We start from the raw sequence: 25,576 nt of genomic DNA, 5'->3' as shown, positions 1-25,576 counted from the left end.
GCTTCCTATAACTGGATCTGTGCTATACACAAATCAATCAGAAAGGGATGCCTTCTGAGTCACTGGCACATGACTCTAGCGTGTATTACATCAGATGAGAGAAATGAGCAAACGCTCCAGAAAACAGGTGTTCTGGAGACTGGATTTCATTTGTAGCATAATTCATTGGTATTAACACTGTGTCCTGGTTGCATTTCCCTGAACAGTGGTACAGAACTCTCAAAGATAGGGGAGATCCAAAGGCTGTTTATTGTCCCCCAAGCACACTCTGGTGGGGCTTTCGCCTCTCTAGGGCACCAGCCTACATGTTTCAAGGTGATGGAGTGCTACTATAATAGAGCATTGATGGGTTAGCAGAGCAAGTGCCTGCAGGCCTCCTGCTGCTCCCACTTGACACAGACTCAGGCTGATGGACTTTTTGTCCTAGTTAGGAAGAGCTGAGAAATGAACTTCCTTCTTGGTCAGATGATATTTTTCACAGCAGTTTGCTAAATGTGTCCGCAAGTGTAGCTGTCTTCCTAGGGGGAGAGACCTGCTGACCATTTGAGGATTTTATGGCTTTATGGGATGGTGCGAGAAATGTCTTTATGGGTTGGTGCGAGAAATGTCATTTGTCTGGGAGTTTCTTGGGAGATTTGGGTTGCAGGGTGCATTAGAACTACCCAGAATGTCTCTTGAGAGTCCCTGGGTGACTCTCCATGGTGCTGATTGCCCCTTGTGCTACCTGAATCCCCGAGGACTCTAACCCGCCTCTCCAGAGGCTCTGCACCTTTTTCCATTTTTGTTTTTGTTTTTTGTTTTTTTCCTTCCTGTCCTGTGAAGGCATTGCGGGGCTTACTTTATTACTGAAAACATATAGACCTCATTGATGGTTCGCAACTTACTTGGTGGATTTTGTGCACTGTTGATAGTCCTGGCAATATTTTTGTCTTTGAAAGTCAGGAGAATTTTGTGCATTGCTTTTTGCTCACAGTTATTCTATCCCAACCACATCCGCTAAGGGGAGCCTCTGATGAGCAAGAAAAAGTTACATTTCCTCGCATGAACTAGGTCTGGCTCCTTTGCCAGGCCTGGAGGCCTCTACTTCACTTTGATGTATGTCTGGGAGCCCTGAATTTGTAATTCGTCCAGGATTGTACAGGTTCTTCTGTGTAGAGCAAAGGTAATGAGGGTTAGAAGAATTCTCTCCTGCCTTACAATGGGGCAGAATTGGTTAGTTCGTCTCCCCTAAGCAAAATCCATTTCCTTGGGCAGGAAAGCACTGTGCACCATGCAGGTTTTGGAATGTCTGCTTACTTGCTGTGTTGGATTTGGCCAGGCCACTTAATCTTTCTGTGCCTCAGGTGTCCTCGTCTGTAAAATGGGGACAATTCTAGTCTTTCACAATTTCTGGGACCACCCAGTGAGATCGAGTCTAGAAAGCACCTAACCCAGTGCCGGATAGGGAGCAGCTGTGATGCCCCTTCTTCCCAACAAAACTCCCAGTTCACTCTGCAAAGCACCCAATTCAAGCTACTTGAATTTCCGGCATCCCGCAGGAACCTTGGGTAATGTCTAAAAATAGCTTGTTTGAATTCTCCTCGGACAGTTAGGCTCTTTGTGTGATTCAGTCTCTCTCTGATTGTAGGTAGCTCAGTGGCCCTGAGCAGCTCCCAGCTTGCTGCCTTCCCTCTTCCCCAGCGTCTTTAATGCGGCAGAGCTTGGCCTAATTACCCAGGGGGTAGTGGCTTCTTTCAAGCCAAGGAGAACTCTTCCATACCTGCCTCTAAGCTGATGCCTGGTGACATTTACCTCATTTGTGTGGAGCTCCGGAACAAAGAGATGCTAGGACTTCAGAGCTGCTGACAGCTGGTTCTGGGCTGTTCTCTGAGTGCCCCCAGCAAAGGGAGTGGATGAACAGTCACTCTGCCTGCCTCTTGCTCGTAAAAAGCCCAAGCTGCTGAGGTCACGCTCTGTCCCAGTGAGCCTGGCCACAGAGAGCTGACATTGTTGGAATGTGGGGCAGAGGCTTCTGTAATCCCTGGCCCCCCATTGTGGGCTTCTGGGAAGTTCGGGTGGCTGGCCTGAGGGTCTCTGGAGCCCAGCATGTTAAAGCTGGGCAAGCCTCCTGCACACCAGCAGAGAGGAGGGAAACTGGGTTGTGATGTTAGGCAAGATCGAGGTCAGGTCCCAGATCTGCTTCACACAAGCTATGTGACCTGGAAACATGACTGAATCTTGCAAAGTTTCAGGGTCTCTGCCTGTAAAACAGGATGATAGTATTGTCTACCTCCTTGGTTGCTGTGAGATTTAATTGAGACATAATACGTGTAACACACTTTGCACTAATGACACATGGTGACAGCTATTATTAATGCCGTGGTTGTTATTATTTAGGCAGGGCTGGCCATTAGGAAGAGGCCACTCAGGGTTGCTGCTCGTGTCAGTTATGACTCCAGGGAGGACCATTCACATGCCTCCGAGCTGTGGAAAACAGTGACCCTGAGCAGGCTTTTCCTTGTGAATTAAAAGTGCTCAAAAGCCAGGCATAGTGACTCCCACCTGTAATGCCAGCACTTTGGGAGGCCGAGGCAGGAGGATTGCTTGAGCCTAGGAGTTCAAGACCCACTTGGGTAACATAGCGAGGCCTTGTTTCTACAAAAAATAAAAGAAGTTAGCCAGGCAAGGTGATGCATGCCTGTAGCCACAGCACTCCAGGCTGCACAACAGAGTGAGACTTCAACTCAAAAAAAAAAAAAATGCTCAAAGAGCCAAGGTGTTTTAAGTTGAGTTTCCCCAGATATAAGGATATGAGCCTTGGTTGACATGGGAGATGCTACCAGGATGCCCCTAACAAGCAGTTCCCCACGAATCACTGAAGCCGAACCCCACGGGGACTCTCAGGGAGCTGGTCTAGAACACCCTTCAGAGGTGTCCTGCCTGCCTGAGGAGCAGGACATGGCTCTGTTTATTCTACAGCTCTCTCATCTCATTGACTGAGATTAATAATCCCTGTCAGGTCCAGCCTGTCCCTCCCAGGCCCCAAGGAAGAGATTCATGGTCACTATCAGCCTGAACTGGGACGGTGAGTGCCAAGGGTGGGCCTGTTAAAGGGGCACCGACAGTGTCTATGCCATGGGATCTAGCCACCCTCTGCATTTCCTTGGCATTTCCCAATCAACCCCTGAACAGCTGACACCTAGGTGGGAACAACAATATGTGTTTCCCCCATGCAAGGGGAAATGTATCATAGGAATGGGGAGTCACCAGGGGCAAGTCTGTCTGCCTGAGCGCAGCCCAGACGGAGTCTCTCCCCAGGATGCCGAGAGCCCTGGGGACCCTCGGAGAAAGGAGTAGGAAGTCACAGTGACTGCATGCTTGTTAGGTCTGACACTGTTACAGATGCCATTGCGTGGATTTCCATCCCAGCTGTGCAGGGTACCTGTAATGATCCTATTTATAGGTAAGGAAAACTGAGGCTCAGTGAAGTGAAGACGCCTGCTCAAGGGCACACAGCTAAGTAGGCGGCTGACCCATGTCTGTCTGACTTAAAGCCAGTGCCTTTTCCTCTGGGCACCAGAGCTTTTTGCAAGCAGGACGGCATCTTTTCACTGTTGTCACACGCTGATGGGGAGAACCAGGCGCCCATCCATATTATGAATGGAGGAAATGAAGGGGGTGGGCAGGTCAATTGTCTTGGCCACTGTGTGTGCTCTGTGTCTGGATCACCACGGCATGATGGAGAGCCATCTGCAGATAGAAACAGCCTTGGAAGCATGCCCCACTTCCTCCCTCGCTGGCTTAGATGGTCCTCCAGCATTTCTGCTGGATGTCAGGAAGCTCTCTGTGACTTCACGCAGTTTTGCCCAAAAGTAAGTGGACCAGTCTACAGGAAGACCCCTCATCCAGGAGATTAAAGTCTCCTGGATCTGACTTCCCAAAGTTACTCTCCCCACCCCCACCCCATACTGCCCACCCTGATCCATCTCTGGCCCTTTAAGACCTCTGAACACCTTGCCTTTTTTTGGTATTCAGGGAATTCAGAGTAACCCTCCTCCCTCAGCTGGGAGAGTCCCAGACTCTTTAGCAAATGCTTAAATGCCAAAGGGAGCCCAATCTCAGGTCTTCCTTGCTCCTCCCTCTCTGGCTTGATGGTGTCCAGGCAGGCTGGAGGCCTGGGGGTGCCACATCCTCCTCCCCTTCCCTTCAGTCTAAGGATAGTTGGTGAGGAGGCAGACCTCTGACTACCCCCTCCTCAGTCCCTGCAGCCCACAGGGCAGCTCATTCACATCCATCTCTGAATGACCCACCCAGTATTCATGCCCCCATTTTAGAGGTGAGAACATTGAAGCTCTGAATCTTGGGTAAACTTGCCTGTGATCAAAGACAAGGAGGGATGGAGCTGTCAGGGGGCACCCTGTGGAAGAGAGCTGCCATTTTACAGTTGAAGATGCTGAGTTCCAGAGAGGAGGAGCAGGATCAGAATTAGAACTCATGTCTCCTAGTCACTGGTCTGCTGTTCCTTGGCCAGGACAGCTTGTCCTGGGCCTGTTGATCTAGGGAAGTACCATGGTCATCTGGTGTGGTGGTACCAGGTTGGAAGGCCTCTGCCAGGGCTTTGAGTCAGCGCGGGTCCCCTAAAGGCCATCTGGAGACACATGCCAATGTGACCCATCAGCAGGTTGAGCCCAAGAAATGGGCACCTGGCTGCAGGGGAGGGGAGAGGGCAGATACCTGGCCAAGGAGGCACGGATAAAGAGCACATGTGCTCACGGGCCCAAGTGATGACCCGTGCCTTCGGTGACTTGAGGCTGTGTTTGTGGAGGGGACCCCAAAGACCCCCTCTGGCTCACATCAGCTCTCACGTGGTCACAGTGAGATACATACACCCCCATGCAGAGACAACTTGTATGCAAGATCCACCATGGTACAAACAGCTGGACAGACAGCAGCAGCATCCCTGGTGGTGGGCCTCAGGTGTGATGGTCCCCAGGGCTCTCGGCATCCTGGAGAGACACTCTGTCTGTGCTGGACTCCAGCAGAGGGACCTGCCCCTGGTGACTCCCTCTTCCTATGGCACATTTCCCCTTGCATGGGGGAAACACACATTGTTATACCCGCCTAAGTGTCAGCTGTTCAGGGGATGATTGGGAAATGCCAACCCCCTGGTGGCATTGAGCTGGGCAGGCGGGAGGTTGGCTGAAGCTCAGCCTCATCTCTGTTCAGAGAGGGGGAGTCACCTCTCAGCTAACCGGTTGCCAGGCAACCCAGAAAAAGTCCCGGGGTTATTGTCTCCACATGCACAAACATCCACAGGACGACTCACCCTTGGAGAGGTCTGATGTGCAACCACACAGTTATTTTCAGAAGTACACAAACGCTCATGGCCATGGTCAGATGCCCATTTTCTGATACCAACCAGGCAGGTGGACACCACACTTGCCATGGGCAGACCCGCTGTGCAGAAGAACAAGGTCCACGGGTCATACCTGCATTCTCAGAGCTGGCTATCCACATTCCCAACCGGGCAGGTACATACTCCCACTGCCACAAACATAGTCACACACACACATACACGGGTGCATACACCATCACATACACCCTTCACACTCAGACATATACTATGCGCACAGTGATAGACACACATTTGGTGTCATGTCCTACCACCTGACACAACCTCATTGCCACCCAGCCACCCTGATACTCAGCGCCTCCTGCCCTGTCAGTGCACAGGCACACCCCCCACATGCCCAAACTCCCCTCACCCCTTTGGACACCACACTGTCTTCCCCTGCACAGCGCTGTTTGGGGTCTCTGACCCACCAGGGTGATGAGGGGGGCTCAGAGTTGGACCCCCTTAGAGGATAAGAGATGATGGGATCGGTACCCCCACAGAGTGCCCCAGTCCCAAAGGGACTTCCTTTGGCCCCCGCCTTAAAACCACTGCCTGTGGCAACCCTCCCAGCCCCCGCTCATGACCCAAGGGGATTTCAGGATGGGATCCTGGGGGAAGAGGCAGGTTAACAATATGAAAATAGTTCCAGAGACTCAGGGTCAAAATCTGGACACTTGGGTAAAGAGAATCAGACTCCAGTGTCAGGCAACTTCGGAGAGACAGCCTGGACTTTCTGAAGGTTTGTGTTCACGAGTGGTGTGAACATTGAAGGGTGGAGGAGAGATAAAAGTAGTGAAAGGAGTGTTTTGAAATGCTAAAGCAAGTAGTGACTTTTTTTTTTTTTTGGAGTTGGAGTCTCACTTTGCTGTCCAGGTTGGAGTGCAGTGGCACCATCACAGCTACCACAGCCTCTACTTGTTGGGTGACTCAGCCTTCCAGTGGACTACAGGCACACACCACCATGCCTGGCTAATTTTTTATTTATTGTAGAGACAGGATCTTGCTATGTTGCCTAGGTTGGTCTTGAACTCCCAGGTTCAGGCAAGTCCTCTTGCTTTGGTCTCCCAAGTACTGGTATTACAGGTGTGAGACACCATGCCCAGCCAAGGGGGTTGGCTTTTTAAAGAGTGATAGCCCAGGGGAGTGCGGACTTGGGAGTTCAGACATTCCTGGGTTGGAACCCAGACCCTGCTGCTTGTCAGCTACTGTGTGGCCTTGGGCAGGTCCCTTCCCCTCTCTGAACCTTTCCCTTTTTATAATGGGGAGAGTGAAAGCCCCCTGGTAGGGGTAGGAAGATTCCATCATATAAGGCTTGCCAAGCATTTCCACAGTGTCTGGCACACAAAGAGTGCTCGATCAATTAGTATCGTGAAGAGTAGAGGGGAGGAGGGGCACACAACATCAATAAGGGTGCTTGGTCCTAATCCAGGCAAAGTGAGGTCCAATGGGAGGGCCCAAACTTCATCTGTAGATCACTTATGTACCCCATCCTGACTTGTACCCCACATCATTAAAATAAAAAAAAGTTTTTAAAAAAGAGAAAAAAGTAGCAAGAGCTTGGACAGCTTAGATGCCAGTTCCAGTTCTGATACTTATAAGCTGGAGGAACTGTGTTGCGTGGTTGTAGTCCTCTGAGCCTTGAGGTTCCTCATCTGTAAAAATGGGGATCCTTATAGGACCAGAGTGAACACAGCTCAGCCTGACTCCTGGCAGTTAGCACATGATCAATGCATAGTAACTCTAATGAAAACCATGTGGTGGTAGGAATACAAGCATCTAATCTTCATAATGGTATTGTTATTATTGGAAGAAGCCTGGCTTTGGAGGCAGACACCTGGCTCCAATCTGTGTCGTTTGCCAGCTCTGGGCTCTAGAAGCCAGCGAGCCTCCCTGGGCTTCAGTGTCCTTATCTGTGAAACGGGGGTGGCCATAGCATTGACCCCCACATAGCTGCTGTGAAGATTAAATGGGTCCAGAGTCCCCATCATAAAGCCTGGCGTTGGTGGGAATTCAGTGGACGCTAGCAGAGTGGATAAAGGAAGGCCAGCATCTTGCTGCTCTGTGCCCTGAGTTGGCTTCTGGATAAAGAAGTTTCTGGTTAAGTGAGACCCTATGCACACTGCCAGTACCTCCCGCCTGTGCTGTGTGGTCTTTAGCGCAAAGGTCTCCTTCCTCCTACCCTCGCATGTCCTGTACATTACACGAGCATCATTAAGTTTTCCTCTGGGTGACCTAATGGGCTCCCTCTCAGCACCCCCAAACACAGGATGGGAGACTGTCTGGTGTTTCTTCATGGAGCACTGGTGGCATTTGGGACGTGACAGTTCCTCGTTTTAGGGGCAGAAGGACATCCTGTACAGAAGTTGCCCAGCTCTGGCCCCAGCCCCTCAGGGACCAGTGGGGGCCCAACCACTGGGGCAATTGAAAGTGCCCCCACACTTTGCCAGACATTCCCTGGGTAGTGGGCATGAGAGTCACCTTCTAGCCTAACCCCCAATCCCCATTTATATGTAGGGAAACTGAGGCCTAGAGGGACCACAGAGCAGTCCAACAGCATCCGGACACTACCACCGCCACCGCCTCTCACCAGGCTGGAGCAGAGACAGGGAAAGCTGAGATGGCAGAGGTGTGTGTGAGTCTGGGGGTGAGTCCTGGAGATTAGCCATTTCACCTCATTCTTGATGTCCTTTTGGTTTGCTTGACTTGCCTCCGCAGTGGACTTCAGGCTGCCAAGTGGCAGAAGTAATTACTAGGGTGCCTTTGATGTTATGATGCAAAATTATCATTCATAAACACCCTCCCCTCATACTTCTGCTCAGAGGAGTAATTCCATATCTTTTTCTCTGCACATAAATATAAATATATATGTGTATGCTAAAAAGCAGCTTTACACTGAAGATAGATCCAGATACCGATGCAGATAGAGCCATATAGTTTGGGTAACTTGTTTTGCTCTTCCTGATGGCTAACATTTTGTTTCTGAGATAAGTGTCCATCAGTTTTTGCTAACGGTGGGGCCTTAGATTTGTCACATGACCTCCCCTTTCCAAGTCCTGTTTCTTTCATCTGTGAGATGAGAGTTTACGACGAACCTCCTTGCATGGTTTTCAAAAAGGTGATGTGAGCTGGTGTTTTTAAAGGGCTCAGCAGAGCAGGTGACATGTAGTAGGGACTCAGCAAACAGCAGCTATTCTTGTGCTTATGGTTTTGAACTACACGGTGTTGATAGTGTCCTTAGCTTTGTTCTTCAGAAAGGGTGTATACAATTTAAAACTTGAGGAATAACTGAACCCAGTTTTAAATGTGTATCGTGAGCCTTTTGATACATTTCACAGGGGGGCTTTTTATTTTTCACCTATCTTTATTTTTCACATAAAAAATATGGAGTGAGTATAGAAACGGTTAGAAAAGAATTTTACAAAAAGTTGGCAATAAAAACGACCTATAATCCTACTAGATGGATCAGAGTTCTCCAGAGAAACAGAACCAGTAGTATAGATGGATAGATGTTTTAGGAGATTTATTTTAAGAAACTGGCTCACATAATAGTGGAAGCTGGTAAGTCTGAAATTTACTGGCAGGCCAGCAGGTGGGGGACTAAAGTGGGAGTTAATGCTGCAGCATTGAGACAGAATTTCACCTGCTCCAGGAAGCCTTTTGCTTTTAAGGCCTTCACCTGATTAGGCGAGGCTAACCCACATTATCAAGAGTAATCTCCTTTACTTAGAGCCAATGAAACATAGATGTGAGTCACATATAAAAATGCCCTCATAGAAACTTCTAGACTAATATTCGACCAAACAACTGGGTGCCATGACCTAGATGAGTTGATGCATGAGATTTATCCACCACACCTACTATGCAGAGATGCCATAGTTATTAACACTTTGGTGTGTGTCTCTTTAGAGGTTGATATTGATAGGTACTTTAAAAAAAAATTGATATTTTATAATATTTGTGGTTTCCTATTCTCAGTTTTTATTTCATGTGGTATCTGCAACACATCTTCATCTGGCTAAAATAACCTTTGACACCACTACATTCACCAGGGACAGAGAGCTCCATAGTGTTGTCATTTCTGACTTTATTTGCCCAACACCTCATTGGTGGATGCCTGGGTTGTTTCTAATCCTTCACTTTTTTTTTTTTTGGAGTCCACTCTGTCACGCAGACTGGAGTGCAGTGGCACGCTCCCGGCCACCGCAGCCTCGACCTGCTGGGCTCACGCAATCCTTCCGCCTCAGCCTTCCAAGTATCCGGAACTACAGGCGCGTGCTATCATGCCCGGCTAAGTTTTGATTTATTGTACAGACGAAGTCTCCCAGGTTGCCCAGGCTAGTCTCAAACCCAAGGGCTCAGGCAATCCACTTGCCTCGGCCTCCCACAGTGCTGGGATTACAGGCTTGAGCCACTGCGCCTAGCCCACTTCTTTTTTAAAAACTGTATTTATTGTTTTAGAGTTGTGGTGCACATGTGAAGATTTGCTACGTAAGTAAGCTATGATGCAGATGAGGTCTGGGCTTTTAGTTGGCCTTTTCTCCCTGATCATGAACCTGATACCCCGTGTGTTGCCACATGTCCCCCTCCCTCCTTCCTCTCTCCCTCCCTTCCTGAGCGGCATCCAGCGTCAGCGGATCCCGCCCTTGTGCTCACATGACAGGTGATCAGGGCCCATTCATGAGTGAGAATGTGTGGTATCCAATTCTTTGTTCCTGCGATCGTTCACTTAGTATGATGGTCTCCGGTTGCATCCATGTTGCTACAAAGGCCGGCATGTTGTTGTTCTTCATGTCTGCTTAACATTCCATTATGTATATGGGCCACATTTTCTTTATCCAGTCCACTTTCAATGGGCTTCCGGGTTGGCTCCATGTTTTTGCTATAAGAATCCCTCACTTGCTAATTTCTAAAAAATGTTTCAGCGAGCATCCTTCTTGATGAACCTTCATGCACATCTGTAGTGGACACTATGAATAACTTCCCAAGTTCCCTCTACTTGGTGACGATGATTCATGTCTTCCCACCTCTCTGAAAAATGGCTGTGGGCCCTGCAGGAGCAAGCAGCCTCTCCTGGGTTGTTAATCCCCACCCTGGGGGGCAGCCCCCCACTAATGGCTGACTGACATTGGAGGCAGGACACACAAGGCCAAGGCCAGCACCTCTTTGCCTGAGGTGGGACCAACTCTGTGGTGCGGTTTGCCTCCAGGGCTCCCTGTGGGCTCAGGCTGGAGTCGAGGCCCAGCTGAGGTCACACCGCTCCTTTCCTGTCTGGTGTCCCTGCTTCCAGTGGATCTGGCCTAAGGCAACATCTCTGGATACTTTCTCAAGCAATGACTTCTACTGCAGATTTGGCAATGACCTCTCATTTTCTACTGTGCAGCTGCTGTATTTCTGGGCTAAGTTTCCTAAAGGGCGTCCCTCCGACCTATCCGTCCCTTGCAGCCTGGAGGTAAGAGTCCTAGGTGGTAGAGACTTCTGAGGCCCAGGCCTTTTCCCCTAAGCCCAGGACAATTTGGGGGGAGGGGCACCCTGATGCTGGTAAGAAAAAACAGGACATCTCGGACCCTTTGCTCCGCTTGGTTCTTCAACACTTGACCCTCTCTGGATGAGATCGTAGAGTAAGTCATTTCCCTGAATGGGGTGTCACCCCCGTCGAGACGGAGGAAGTGAGGCATAGGGGTGCTGACAAAGAGAAGGGCCTAGTAGGGCTCAGGACGGACTTTGTTTCAGTGGCCTGGGTGGTCGACAGAGATGCCAGGGCTGAAGAGAACATTCTTTGATTTATCAAGCTCCTTGGCTGTGAGCAGGCCTGTTCAAGAACAGAAAACATGGCTACTCTTTCTGTCTCTGCTTTGGCGCGCTGTGTGACCTTGGGCAGGACTCTTGCCTTATCTGGGCTTCAATTTATAAGCATTTCCTTTAAAACACGGTTCTCCAAACTAGATCTGACTCCCCCTTTCCCTCTGGCTCCTCAGATGGAAGTGCAGTGTTCCGAGGCTGCTTCCGCAGGCCAGACAACCTCTCCCTGGCCTTGCCTGTGACGGCCGCCATGCTGAACATGTTTGTGGACAAGTGCGTGGATCTCTGCACAGAGAAGGTGAACATGAGGTCGGGCTCACAACGTGAGGGGAGGGGCGACGCAGAACAACTGAGGGAGCAGGGACGGGGTGCTTGGCTGAAGCAGTGGCTCAGTCAGGACGGAGGAAGTTGCTGATGGTGGTCTGTGGCATGGGAGAGGGATATGGCCATTTCCTGTGGATCCAGGAGGTAGGAGCTGCCCGGGTCTGATTTTTCCCTGTGAAGAAGTGTGTTCTAATAGAGAAGAATGCTTGGGAATGAGTGTGGCATTTGATCCGGGCCTAGAAGCATGAGAAGGATGTCAGGTAAGAGTGAGTTCCCCATCCCTGGAGGCGTGCAAGCAGAGGCCAGACATTGGGCACTGGACAGCAGTTGGATTGGATAATGCAGGGATCCTCTTCTCACCCTGAGGTCCTAGGTGGCCGGATAGGTACCCTTCCTCCCTAGCCAAGGAACTCCTCGAGGGTAAGAGCTATGCCTCATACATTTTGTACCCTCTTCAATACCCGGTGCAGAGCTGGACACACAACTGGCACTTGGCGCCATCCAGGGAGCTCCAGCTTTCCCTCAAATGGAGCTCATTACTTGCATGTCCAGAGGAGTGCCATCCCTCTCCTACCACAGAAAGGAGGCTGGGCTTTTCATTCATCCACTCTGCAAATATTTAATGAGCACCTACAATGTGTCAGGACCCTAGCTTAGTGCCTCAGATGCAAAGTAACAAGATATGGCCTCCATCCTCAAGGCTGCAGGCATGTGCTGGGGGCTTGCCTACAGCTCCTGCTGGGTGCCCAGGCCTCACTCCAGGTCCTAGGTGCCACCCTCTGCCTTGATTCGCCCTCTGTGGTAGTTTCTGTCACTGGGTTCCTGCTCCAAGAAGCATCTCTCAGGAAGACCAAGAGGCTGCAGCATCATGGTGGTGGCTGCTTGTTGGAAGTATTCTCCGTGCAGCCCTCTTGCCATGGGCCACACTTCTCATGACAAGCCTGAGTTTGAAATTTTCATCTCCAGTTCACAGATGAGAAAACCAAGACTCAGATGTGTGAAGTCACTTGCCCAAGTTCACAGCAGAAGGAAGTGGCAGAGCCTGGGGCTGACCCTGGGGACTGACCCCAATTCCAGGCTTTGAACTCCTGAACAGCCCTAAAGACCCCACAGAGAGGTTTCCAAGAGCCATCCAAGAGTGGGCAGCCTACCTTAAGGCTCCACACATTTCCTGAGGGCTTGTTGAGCTCCTAGGAGGCATCCTGGAAAATCAGGGGTGGGCTATAAAGCTTGTGAGATTAAAGAAGTTGTGACCATCATCTGGTCCAGCCCTCTGCCCTGGTCAGGAATCTCCCTCCCCCCAGCCACATGGCACCTCCCAAGCTGGACATTCCTCACTGCCTTAGGGCCCTGGGGGAGCCCCACCCCCTAGAAGTGTGGGGACAAGCATGCAGGAGGTCACAGAGCAAACCAGTGTAATGAAGTGCCAGACTGTACGCAGGACTGGAGATAAGTGAAGTGTGTATGAGTGGACAGGGAGGCCCCTCGGTAAACCTCCCTCTCCCTGTTTTCTCTGAAAGGGGCCACAGGAAAGAAACTGAGGGGTTGAGTGGACATGGATGTAGAGCTGCTTGGCGGTGGGCTTGGATTTAGGGTGTCGGAGGGGGTGCCAATATGGGCTACTAGTTGGGAAGCATCATCTGTCCCAGCCCAAGCTGCCCCACCATCAGCACCTCTCCCTGTTCTTCAGTGAGATACTGTGGCTGGTACTTAAGATTGAAAGGGAACTGGATGAAGAAAATGTGAACACACATGATGGGATATTGTGCGGCCATAAAGAAGAACAAAATCATGGCCTTTGCAGCCAGCAACATGGGTGCAGCTGGAGACCATCATACTAAGTGAACGATCACAGAAGCTGAGAATGGACTACTGTGTGTTTGCCCTCATAAGTGAGCCCTGATCACTGGTCACATGAGCAGAAGAGTGGGATCAGCAGATGCTGGACACCGCTAAAAGAGGGAGGGAAGAAGGGGGGGGACACATGGCAACACACAAGTACCAGGTCCACTATCACGGAGAGAGAGCCTGCTAGAAGCCCAAACTTCACCTGCTTTCAGCCTACTTATGTAGTAAATCCTTGCTTGTGCCCCATAAGTCTAAAATAAAGTAATAATTTTTAAAAATTTGCTAGGAAGAAACCAAACCTACCATGACACAGCTCACCAGATCCAGTCACATAGGTGTGACCGTGGTTTGTTACCAGGTGATTCCTGGACTAGCTACCAGCTAGAACTCAAGGCTGTAGGTCTGGTTTAGAAGCAAATTGGGCAAAGGACAGTCCCCTGCCTACCAAGTCTCAAGTCCGTCCTGCTCCCACTTTGCTGTTCCGTAGAACAAATGAAGCAATCAGTAGCAGCTCTCCCAGTGGACTCTGGACACCTGCAGGTTTCAGTGTCTTCTTTGGCTTAAAAGAACAGATGCAGACAGCTTTTCCCGAAGCATGGGCTCCATGTCACCATTAGACCCAGAGGCATTTACCACAGCACGTTGCATGCCGGTGAGAAGGAGATTTCTTTTTCAGTTCTCTTTCAAGTCCTCAGGAGAAGGCTTTATCTCAGTACTATGGTGTCAACAGCTTTCTACTGTCAATGACTCTCTTTTGCAGGAAAAATGAGCCAACCCCTGGCTCAGAGTTTCCACAGTCGAGAGTACCTAGGTAGAATTTAATTACACTGTTCTGTGTCCATAGTATTTACGTTGACAGTATGGAAATGTATGGAGGTGTCCTTGTCCACAGGTGTGGCCTGTGGTGACACTATCAAATTTCCTTTGAAATTTCAGTTTCAAAAAGTGAGTTGAGCTGGGCTCAGTGACTCAACCTGTAATCCCGTGCCTTGGGAGGCTGAGGTGAGTGGATTGCCTGAGCCCGCAGATTCAAGACCCGCCTGGGCAACTTGGTGAGACCTCATCTCTACAATAAATAAAAAAATTAGCCAGGTGTTTTAGTGCACGCCAGTAGTTCCAGCTACTTGGAAGTCTGAGGCGGAAGGATCGCCGGAGCCCAGCAGGTCGAGGCTGCAGTGGCCAGGAGCGGCCACTGCACTCCAGTCTGGGTGACAGAGTGAGACTCCAAAAAAAAAAAGTGAGTTGACTTAAAGTATACAAATATGAGGGAGGACCCCCCAAAAACCCGAAATTCATTTATTAAAAAGTGAGCATTTGTTCTTGCATGTTTAAACTTCAAAGTATTCTCTATTGAGATGCTTTTCACACTGCTCAGAAGTTTTTGAACTTGTCAGTATTGATGCCTTGTAGCGTTTCTGCCATTTGTTTGTCTCACCGCTTCCACATCAGCAAAACGTTTCCCTTTGAGGACTTTTTTCATCTGGGGAAACTTGGGGTGAGATTGGGGAATAGGAAGGGTGGGGCATGGGGGTCATGACATTTGGGGTCCAAAGCTGCTGAACACTCAGTGTCGTGTGGGCATGTGTGCTCTCATGGGAGAAGGACCAGCCTCTTGTTTGCCACAACTCGGAATGTTTCTTCCACAACACAACCTCTCACAACAAGCTAGCTGTTACACTGATGCCAGTGGGTTCCTAGAACACTTACCTAGCGGGGGAAGCCTGGACTACAAGGGGTCTACCCTCTGAAAGAACCTCTGGGTTTTTTTGGGGTTCTCTCATAAATAATAGAATGCAAGGTGCACAGATTCACAGATGAAACTGGGGGACCCTCCAGTTGAAGGAGAGTGACGGAGAAGGGGATGGCTGGAATGCAAATCCTGTTCCCTGTTCAGAGCCCAGGCCTTGCAGCGACTCAGCGACTCTCTTCCTCTTCCTCTCCCACTCCATCCCAGGAGTACCCGCTGGCGGCTCTCGCGGGCACCGCCTGCCACTGTGGGTTTCCCACCACCCGGTTCCCCCTCCATGACAGAGAGGACGAGCAGCTCTGTGCCCAGAAGTGCAGCGCGGAGGAGTTTGAGAGCTGTGGGACTCCTAGTTACTTCATTGTGTACCAGACACAGGTCCAAGGTAAGCCAGGCCTCCCACTGGGTGGATCCCATGTGCTCTCCTGGGTGTGTCCCAGCCAGTCCACTCCAAACAGCCCACAGCAAGAAGGAAACAGGGCAGGCCAGCGGGAAGAGGGTGGGACTAATGAACTCAGCCCGGCTTAGAGTTCTGGATGGGCAACAGGGGAAGTACCCTACAGGAAACAGGGTTCTGATGACCCCATCTCTATCCCCCATCAGTGAGGACCCCCGGTGGCTCTTTTCCTGTAGTAGAGGTAGTGACCTTGAATGGGAAGAGAGACTTGGGTCTCCCACTGGCTCCAACACGGGCCCACTGTGTGATCCTGGACAAGTCATTTCCTGTATCTGGGCCTCAGTTTCTCTGTGTGTAAAATGAAGCTGTAGATAGTTAACTTCCAAGTTCCCTTGCAATTCTAGGATTTTGCAAATGTATCTGTAAGTTCTTCTCTCTTTTCTGTATCTCTCTCTCTCTTCCTGTTTATCTCCTCTTCTGCGTCTTGGGGCTGGCTGCCAGATAGCGTGATGATGATCACAATAGTGATGGTGATGATAATGTTGATGATGATGGTGATGATGGTGTTGATCTTGGTGATGATGATAGTGGTGATGAAGATGAGGATGGTAGTGATGGTGGTGATCATGATGGTGGTGATAGTGATGGTGATCATGAGGATGGTGATGGTGATGCTGGTGATGAGGGTGATGCTGGTGATGGTGATAATGACGATGGTGATGATAATGATGGTGATGGTGACGGTGATGACTGATGTGATGATGAGGCAGCAGCACTTGGCGTTTCTCAAGGTCTCACTCTGTGCTACTCTCAGTGTCGAGTCCTTCATATGCATTTTTCACTGCATCCCTTCAGCCCTGCTATGAGTTGGTAACAGTCATTAGGCCCACTTTGCGGGGAGGGAAACTAAGACTCAGAATGGTGGAAGGACTTACCTAAAGTCACGCTTTATTTTTATAAAATTTCTCAAGAAAAACCTTTCTCCTGACTGAGGCATCATGTAGAATGGGTGGCCCCTAGGTGGGGTTGAAGGGCATCCCTCGCTGGGACACTGAGCCCAAAGTAAGCCCCTGAAGGATGACCCCAGTATCTGAGTATACTGGCCATCCACTGTGCACCAGTCCTCTCATTTAATGATGTAAAGTCCACAGAAAGCCTATGATCAGGGCAGCATTATCCCCATTTTGCAGATGAGAGAGCCAAGACTCAGAGAGGTTGAAAGCCAGCCACAGTGACACATCTGTGAAAGCAATTTGCTTTCAGGTGTCTGACTCCAAAGCCCCTGCTGGACACCTTTGCTCACAGTGCGAAGGACACTCCCACAGCCTGGAGAGCCAAGAAAACTCCTTTGGACTAGACCTTCTCCTCCTCATTTCCCTATAGCCGGGCCACCATGTGTGGTTGGGCTGGTTGGGCACTTTCCTGGCTTTTCCCAAAAGCCAGCCTGCACACTGTGCACTCTGGATGGCAGCATATCTGCCCAGAGGAAGAGATAGGCACCTTTTACTGACTTGCACAAAGATACTACAAGAGCTAGTGGCAACCCTACCAATAGCCTATTGCCTTTTTGGTCTGATGGAACACCAGTAGTGACCAACTGTGGCTGCTTCTGTGGCAGCCAAAGTCCTGCTGAGAGCTTAGTGAGCAAGTGTGGCCCTTGGCTCTGTTTGCACTCCATGGAGGAAGGGTGCATATGTGTTCATTTTGGGGAAGTGTTGGCTGGTCTGTGCAAAGCCGTGTTGCCTCAGTCTGGAGGGGAGTCATGCATAGATTAATTATACTGTGACCACGCACAGCTCTGATGTGGTCAGACAGACGCTGGAGCCTTTGCAACAGTAGATAACACACCCCTAATTGATGAGTTTGCTCATTCCCAGTGCCCTACCCACAGGCCATTGCTATTCTTCAATTTTTCCATGTCACCCTCATAGTTCCTACACACTCCGAGGGCTTAAAAGTCATAGGCTCATCAGACTGCCAAGAGCCTGATCCACCAGGGCTGCCATTTACTAAGCACCTACTGTGTGCTAAGCTCTCATGTTCCTGGTGAGAACTAAATAATCACTGAACACTTACTGTGTGCCAGGTACCGACTAAGCCCTTTACCTGGTTTAATTCATCTAATCCTCCCAATATAATGAGATGACAATGCTGTTATTACCATTATACAAATGAGGTAACTTGGCAAAAAGAGATTGAGTAACTTGACCAGAGTCACACAGCTTGGACAGGGCAGAGTTGGGATTCAAACCCAGCTCAGCTGGGTCCTGAGACTATACTCTTAACCACAGCTTCTCAACAGATATTGCAAATAATTCACACTCATGATCCTGCTTAATCCCCATCAGCCCTGTTTTATAAGTGAGGAAACTGAGGCTCAGTGTGGTGAGGAGCCTTGTTCAGTGCCACACAGGTAGGCCATGACAGCCCAGGATGGGAGCCCAGGTCCGCCTAATTCCAAAGCTGTGTACAACACTGCCTCCAGCATCTGCTTTGATTGACAGGTCTTAGGAACCAAGTAACTTTCTTTTCAGCACTGAAAACAGCAGCCTTTACCTCAGGATTGGTCTTGGCTTCCCAGGAAGTATTTGAATAAAGAATTCTGTTTTCAGGGGAAATTTAAGAGTCAGCCCCCACACCCCCAATCCCCCCCAGCCCAACATTTTATTATGAAATAAAAAGCCAAACCTCCAGAAAAGTTGAAAGAATGCACAGTGAACACCCACACACTCATTCCCTAGATTTTGCGTGTATTAGCTTTTTGCTATATTTGCCCTGTTTACCTCCATCCTTCTCATATTTTGATGCATTTCAAAATAAGTTGCAAACCTCATTATACTTCAGTGTGTCTGTCACTCATTATAATTCAATGTCTGCGTGTGATTTTTTTGCAGTAACATTTCCATAGGGTGCGATGTACAAATGTCAAGTATACTAGTTCATGACACCAGGATCATCCACTCTCCTGTCAAAATATAAAACATAACTGTACTCTAGGCATGGTGCAGTGGATCATGCCTATAGTCCCAGAACTTTGGGAGGCCAAGGCTGGAGGATCACTTGAGCCCAGGAGTTCGAGACCTATCTGGGCAACATAGCAAGACCTCATTTCTACCCAAAAAAAAAAAAAGACAGAAAAGTTAGCCAGACATGGTGGTGCATGCCTGTGTAGTCCCAGCTCCTCAGGAACCTGAGGAAGAAGGATCACCTGAGCCCAGGAGGTGAAGGCTGTGGTGAGCGTGATCATGCTACTGCACTCCAGCCTAGGCGACAGGGTGAGACCCCAACTAAAAAAATAAATTCATACGTATATACGTAACCATACTCTAGAAGTTTCTCGTGTCTGGGCTTTTTTTGCAGCACGTTCCCATGAAAACCGTTCCCATACGCTCACTTGGCTTTGACTCAGACTTTCTTTGGTTTTTTGCCTCTGAAATCTGTTCTCCTCAGAACAAGCAAATTAAACATGGCAGGAGAGAGCTACGCCTCTGGCTAGTAGCAACAATACTAAGAGCTGCGGTCTATTGGCACTGTGGCACTTCTACGTGTGCTTCTTAGGCTAACACTCTGCATTCATTCTGAAGTTTAACCCTCCTCACAATCTCAGGCCATCATGCCGTTTATAGGTGAGACAGGTAGAGCATTTTTTTCTGAGACCATTCAGCAGACCAGTGGCAGAACTGGAATTTAAATCTAGGACTTCAAACTTCTTCAAAGGACTGTTGTGAGAAATCACTGAGGATCTCATAGGAGGACCCAGGGAAGACTCTGGAAGGCATGGTGTGCAGGCAGGTGGAGTGAACTGCCTGCACGTGGCCAAGGAGGTGAGCCCAGCTGCTGGGTTGAGCTTGGGTGGTTAGCAAGAACTGGAGGAAGCAGGGAGGGTGCCATGGGTCAGGCTTGAGGGACCAGTGGAAGGGAGGGAGTTGAAGTGTGGCTGTGACAGCTCGCTGGAGGGGACTCTTTCTAGGTGACAGAGCTATTTGTTCTTGTGTGATGGCTCATGTGACTGAGCCAGCTGTGGGAGAGGAGGTGGGGGAGGTGGAGGAGGAGGGAGGAGGAGCGTGGGGAGGAGGGAGGAAGTGGGGCCCAGTCATGGGCGGGGCACTGGCGGCTTCCAGAAGTGACCGGGATGGAGGTGGGGGCAGGATTCAGGGTAGGTGAGGGAGTTTTGCTCACCTTCTCTGATGGTAGACAAGGACGGAGGTCATAGCCAGGGTGAGGAAGGCGGGACCGAGAACTGGGGCTCCAGGCCTGGATCTGAGCTCGTCTCCTCTTCCTTTCCACTCGAGAGTCCCCTACATCGGACCTTCCTGATGGGACCCCAAGAAATTGCTGTGCTTTTTTTTTTGAGTTGGATTCTCACTCCGTGGCCCAGGCTGGAGTGCAGTGGCATGCTTATGGCCACCCCAGCGTCGATCCACTGGGCTCAGCATCGATCCTTCTGCCTCAGCCTTCCAAGTAGCCAGAACTACAGGCACACACTACCACACCCGGCTAGTTTTTTGATTTATTGTAGAGATGAGATCTCGCCAAGTTGCCCTGGCTGGTCTCGAACCCGTGAGCTCAGGCAATCCCCTCACCTTGGCCTCCCAAAATGCTGGGATGACAGGTTTGCATCACCATGCCCAGCACACAGTGCTTTTCTTAACTCCAGTAGGGCTTCAGCAGACCTGGGTTTTCCCTGAACTCTAACACTGGTAGCATTCTGGGGTCTTTGAGAAACCAGAGAATCAGGAATAAAAAAAATGGTACTCGCCACCCCCCAACCCATTTGACAGATGAGGAAATTGAGGGCTAGAGAAAAATGATATCTACCCCTCTCTGAGCACTTCAGAGAATTAACGTATTAATATGCATTATTTCATTTGCCTTAGAAGAGCCCTGCAGAGTAGACATTATTGTCATCCAACCACCCACCCACCAATCCATCCATCCATCCAGGAAGCATTTATTAAGCACCTGCTCTATGCCAGACATTATGGAAAATACTGGGGAGTCAGCAAAGTGCAATATGGGCAGGGTTTCTGGCCAAGCAATTAATTGTACAAATAATTACTTTAATCACAATTGTGATGTGTGATATGAATGAGAAAAACACAGCAGTACATCAGTGATGGGGGAGGGAGGAAGAGAAGGAAGGAAGAAGGAAAAGAACAAAAAGGGAGGGGAAGGGAGAGTGGGAAGAAAGGAAGGACCCATTCTGCTGAAAAATAAGAAGCAAAGGCAGGCAGCAGGCTCTGGTGCGGGACAGATGCGTGAGATGCTAAGTCTGGAAGGAGCAGAGCACGGAAGAGGCAGCCAAGGGCCAAATGGCTGGCAGGTGGTGAGGATGTCCGATGAGCCTGTGGTACACGGGTGCCAGCCACCCAGGCTTGGAGGCCGAGAGAGGCACCTTGGACTTGCGGATGGATGCCACTAAGGGTTTTCATCTGGAGGAAAGGGTGGGGGTGAATGGGAAAGACTTACTCCACTGAGGGGGAGCTGAGGCTGGGGAGGAAGTCATTCTCCTTACTGACTTGTGTTGAATCCCGGCTGTGTGCTAAGCACTGTGTGCATCCCTGTTTATGCGTGATCTCATGGGACCCCACCTCAACCCTGGGAAGGAGGAGTCCAAGCCCCCTTTTCACGGATGGAGAGGCAGAGGCCCATGGAAAATCTTATGTGACACACTCAAGCATGGTGTGCTCCGAATCGCCCGGCTGAGAAATGGCAGGGATGGTAGTCACACACCTTCTAGACGGGTGCTATCTGCCCACACCTGCCACTGACTTCTGTCTGTGCCCCACCCTTTCCAGACAACCGCTGCATGGACAGACGATTCCTTCCAGGCAAGTCCAAGCAGCTCATCGCTCTGGCCAGCTTCCCGGGTGCCGGCAACACGTGGGCCCGCCACCTCATCGAGCTGGCTACCGGCTTCTACACTGGCAGCTACTACTTTGACGGCTCACTCTACAACAAAGGTGGGGAGGGGATGAGGCAGAACAGAGCAGGAGGCTTCCTGGGAGGGCTTTTCCTGAGCACCTACTATGTGCCACTCAGCTTGCTGGGCACATCTATCATGACCTACAGTGTGCTTGGTGCTTTCACTTCCTTTATACCCCCAAAACACTTCTGGAGTCGTGTCCTGGGACTGACAATTATCAAACACCTATCATACGCCTGGTGTCTTTCCTCCATATAGGTCACCACAGACATTCCTTAAGCACCATAGATAGGATTTACTGACCAGGAACTCGATGCTGTTATAGATGTACAATAACTACATTCACTTTGGGGACATTCATCAGGTACCTCCTCTTCACCAGGTGTCTTATCTACACTGAAATTAACAATATTTATTGTGCAGGGTGCCTTGTTGTCATTCCATCTGCAAATGTTTACTGAGCACCACAATGTTCTGGATGTGCTGCCTAAGTCTGGTTTCCCAACATGCATTTATGGAGCGCCAACTGTGTGCCAGGCACCTCACATAGGTTCAGATCGCCATAGATGTATTTTTGGCCGCCTGCTGGGCACCAAGAGCCGCGTCAGGTGCTACATTCTTTCTTAATCCTGCACAGAAACCCTGGAAAGTAGGAGGGTGATGCTTTTTCCCATATATGAAAACTAGAGCTTGGAGAGGAGAAATAACTTGTCCAAAATCACACTATTTTTTTCAACAGCAGATCGGGGATTATATCCTAGGGTTTTTCCAGTTTCAAAACCCACATCTGTCTTACTGCATGCCACAGGCAAGACATTTCTAGGTTTTCTACCGTGGAACTAGAAATCACGGCTGGAATGCCCCTTGGGCAGGAAGCCCTCGCCTAGGCATGGTGGGAAGTAGGGACTCTGCCTCTGAGGGATTTTGTCTGTGTGTGTGGCGTGAAGCAGCCCTTGGCCGTGGTCTCTGTGTCTGCAAACCAGCTGAGGAGCTTTTCCTGGCTGTGTGACCCGTGGCAAGTTACTGTACGTCTCTGATCCTGGGTCATCATGAACAAATCAGAGCTGACAGTATGTACCTCATTAGGTTGTTGTAGAGGTTAATAAGCCGATGCACATCATGCTCAGCACAGGGTAAATGTTCAATAAAAGTGTGCTGTGAGTACTACGGTCTGGGTGTCAGGCACTGGCCAAGGCACAGCTGGGTGCAGACCAGTCATCTCTGAACCTGAGCTCAGGGAGGGCCAGGTGGCTTGTCTTGCTCAGGCAAGAAACAGGAGGGGGGAGGCACAAGGAGAAGAGGCTATAAGAGGTTGAAGGTTGGAGTTGGCAGGATATATTCTACCTTTTGTGTTCGTTAATGTTTGTGTTCATTTGAGCAATGGTTTGTTAAGGACCTATTAAGTTCAAGGCTCCATACTGAAGGTTGTGTAAGCTTCCATCAGGATTTGAACCAGGCCCGGCTGTCAACAGTACCTACAAACTTAAGCCCCTACACTGTGCTGCCTCCATGGGAGTTGCTGGGAGGAGCTTCAGGACATGGCAGAATCTCTGTGACTTGTCCGAGAACACCAGCTGGGGGATGTGAACCCAGAAGGCATGCCATGGGGCCCACATTGTAACCCTCCTGGCTGGGGCAGCAACTCTACTCATGCAAACCCCAGAGTGTCACAAACAGAAAGGTCCTTCGGGATCGTGTAGCTCAGGGACCCGAAATGGTTTCATCTCGTGTCAATTCTGGTGACTCTCTACTTTAAGAGGATGTGTAAAGAAGGATTCTGGGGTTCTGTTCTCTCTCACAAAGTACCTACCTCTAGTAGTGATGCCTGTTGAAAGTGGAGAATGGGGAACAGTGGTCCATATGACGAGTATTTGCCATTTCTGATCTAACCCAACCTCCCAGCTTAGAGAAGAAGACATTGAACCTCAAGATATGAGTCAGGAGATCTCTCAGTTTGAAAGCTTGCTTTGATACCTTTTTTTATTTTTTTTGAGTCGGGGTCTCACTCTGTCACCCAGGTTGGAGTGCAGTGGCAAAATTATGGCTCACCATGGCCTTGACCTCCCAGGCACTGGCAATCCTTCTGCCTCAGTCTCCTTAGTAGCTGAGATTACAGCACATGCCACTACGCGTGGCTTTTTTTTTTTTTTGAAGAGTCAAGGTCTGGCTATGTTGCCCAGGCTGGTCTCCAATTCCTGGGCTCAAGCGATCCTCCTGCCTTGGCCTCCCAAAGTGCTGGGATTATAGGCGTGAGCTGCCACACCCAGCCTCTAAAGTTCTCTCTGATGCTTTTCCACTGTGAGATCTTGGGCAAGATTCTTTGCCTCTCTGACTTTAATTTCCTCATCTATAATATGGGGATGTTGGCACTGAACTCAGAGATTTTTCCCAAAATCTAATAAGAAAGCATTCTTGAGATAGATCATGCGTGAGCCTGGGGTATAAAACAGACATTATTTTATAAATGACACATAACCAGGACAGTCAGCTACTTAGTCAAAGGCAAATGGGGTTGCTCTTTGACTACACAGGAAGGCTGCCCAGGGAGCTTGAGAGTCTTGACACCTGGGCTGGACTTCTGACCATTACCACTGACTCCCAAGAGTGGGCCCAGGCCTCCGTTTGTCTAAAGAGCTCCCAGGAAATTCCATTGCAGAGCCCTGGACTGAGAACCCACTATTCTGACTTCCAGACCCATAATATTGTAAAAATTCATCTTAGCCCTGTTTTTTTTTTATACTCTAGTGCTGGGGAATATTAATTGATCATTAGTGGAGTGAGATGGCTACTAAATTTTTAACTTGATTCTGAAGAAAAAAAGGAAAACGTAAACCCTCCGTGGCGGTTCCCCTGCCCCAAGCTGTGTCTGGTTGTTGGAAGCTTCCTGAAGTCACACCAAGGAAGGTTGGGGTCTGTGGGCTTGTCTCGGGCTGCTATGACTTTGAGTGCAGCTGCTTTTCATTAGGTACTTCAAAATCCTTTCATTAGGTACTTCAAAAGTCCTCCAGCTTTTCCTGGACGGGTGCAGACCAAGAGAAGACCTTGCCCCTCAGCAGCACAGTCAGTCGGGCTAACTCCATCCCTTCCCATGTCACTTTGCAGCCACAAGATGGCTGACGATGAAATCCTTGTACTCCTGGCAGAAAAGTTCCGAAGGGAGGAGTAACCACTCTGCCCCATTGCCCCCACCAGGTGGAGGTTCAGCCACCCCTTTCAGTCATTGGGTGACTTTGGGAGGCCAAGGCAGGAGGATCACCTGAGCCTAGGAGTTGGAGACCAGCCTGGGCAACATAGCCAGACCTTGTCTCTTCCAAAAAAAATAAAAGCCAGGCATGGTGGCATGTGCCTGTAGCCTCAGCTACTCAGGAGGCTTGAGTACCATCAAGAAAAAGGTGGAAGAAGCTCTTCATAGTTCTGGAACGTACCTGAGATTTGCTTATGGTGCTATCCCTGGGGCAGGGTCCCCATCACCCCGCTCTTATCCCCTTGTTCTTCTGCCCAGAAGCCATCTCCTGGAGCTGCAGTCCAAACCCATTTCTGCAGCTTCCCTGAGGCGTATGTGTCCTCCTTTGTCTTCTTTGAACCCTGGACATTCCTTCATCATAGCCTAATTATTATGAAGATATTCATGTCATTTTTTTTTTTTTTGTCGGGGTCTCACTGTATTGTCCAGGCTGGAGTGCAGTGGTACAATCATGACTCACTGCAGCCTCGGCCTCCTGGGTTCAAGCCATCATTCCGCCTCAGCCTCCTGAGTAGCTGGGGCTACAAGCATGAGCCACCACGCCCAGCTTGTTTTTTGATTTGTTTGTAGAGACGAGGTTTGACTATATTGCCCAGGCTGGTCTCAAACCCCTAGGCTCAAGTGATCCTTCACCTCAGCCTTCCAAAGTGCTAGGATTACAGTTATGAGCTGCCACACCTAGCCTGCATCACTGTTAATAGTTCTGGTCATCATAGGCACTTCCTGAAAATCTACAATGGGTCCACACACCGTGATGGGCACTTTACATTTTTTCTAGCTGAGTCTGAGGGGGTGGGTGTGCACAGAAGGTGGATAGGACTTATCAAAAGGTGAGGGAGGAGTGGGTCCCAGGCAGAGGCCATGACATGTGCAGAGAGTCACAGAGGAGAGTGGCAGGTATGACGGGTGAGTGTAAAAAA

General features: G+C 49.8%; 1 protein-coding gene across 1 annotated transcript in view; it reads left to right on the top strand.

Annotated features, from left to right (window-relative positions):
- Nucleotides 1–25,576, top strand: part of WSCD2 (WSC domain containing 2) — a 52,243-nt gene that overhangs the window by 15,023 nt on the left and 11,644 nt on the right. Inside the window, exons 4-6 of the mRNA XM_008058140.2 lie at nt 11,350–11,471; nt 15,300–15,474; nt 21,285–21,449. Of these exons, the coding sequence (XP_008056331.1) occupies nt 11,350–11,471; nt 15,300–15,474; nt 21,285–21,449 (462 nt within the window). The remainder of the gene's footprint in view (nt 1–11,349; nt 11,472–15,299; nt 15,475–21,284; nt 21,450–25,576) is intronic.

The sequence above is a fragment of the Carlito syrichta genome, unplaced genomic scaffold (genome assembly GCF_000164805.1).
Source record: "Carlito syrichta isolate Samal-C Ts95f unplaced genomic scaffold, Tarsius_syrichta-2.0.1 Scaffold303226, whole genome shotgun sequence".
NCBI classification, from domain to species: domain Eukaryota; kingdom Metazoa; phylum Chordata; class Mammalia; order Primates; family Tarsiidae; genus Carlito; species Carlito syrichta.
This window is presented reverse-complemented; position numbering and strand designations above follow the sequence as displayed.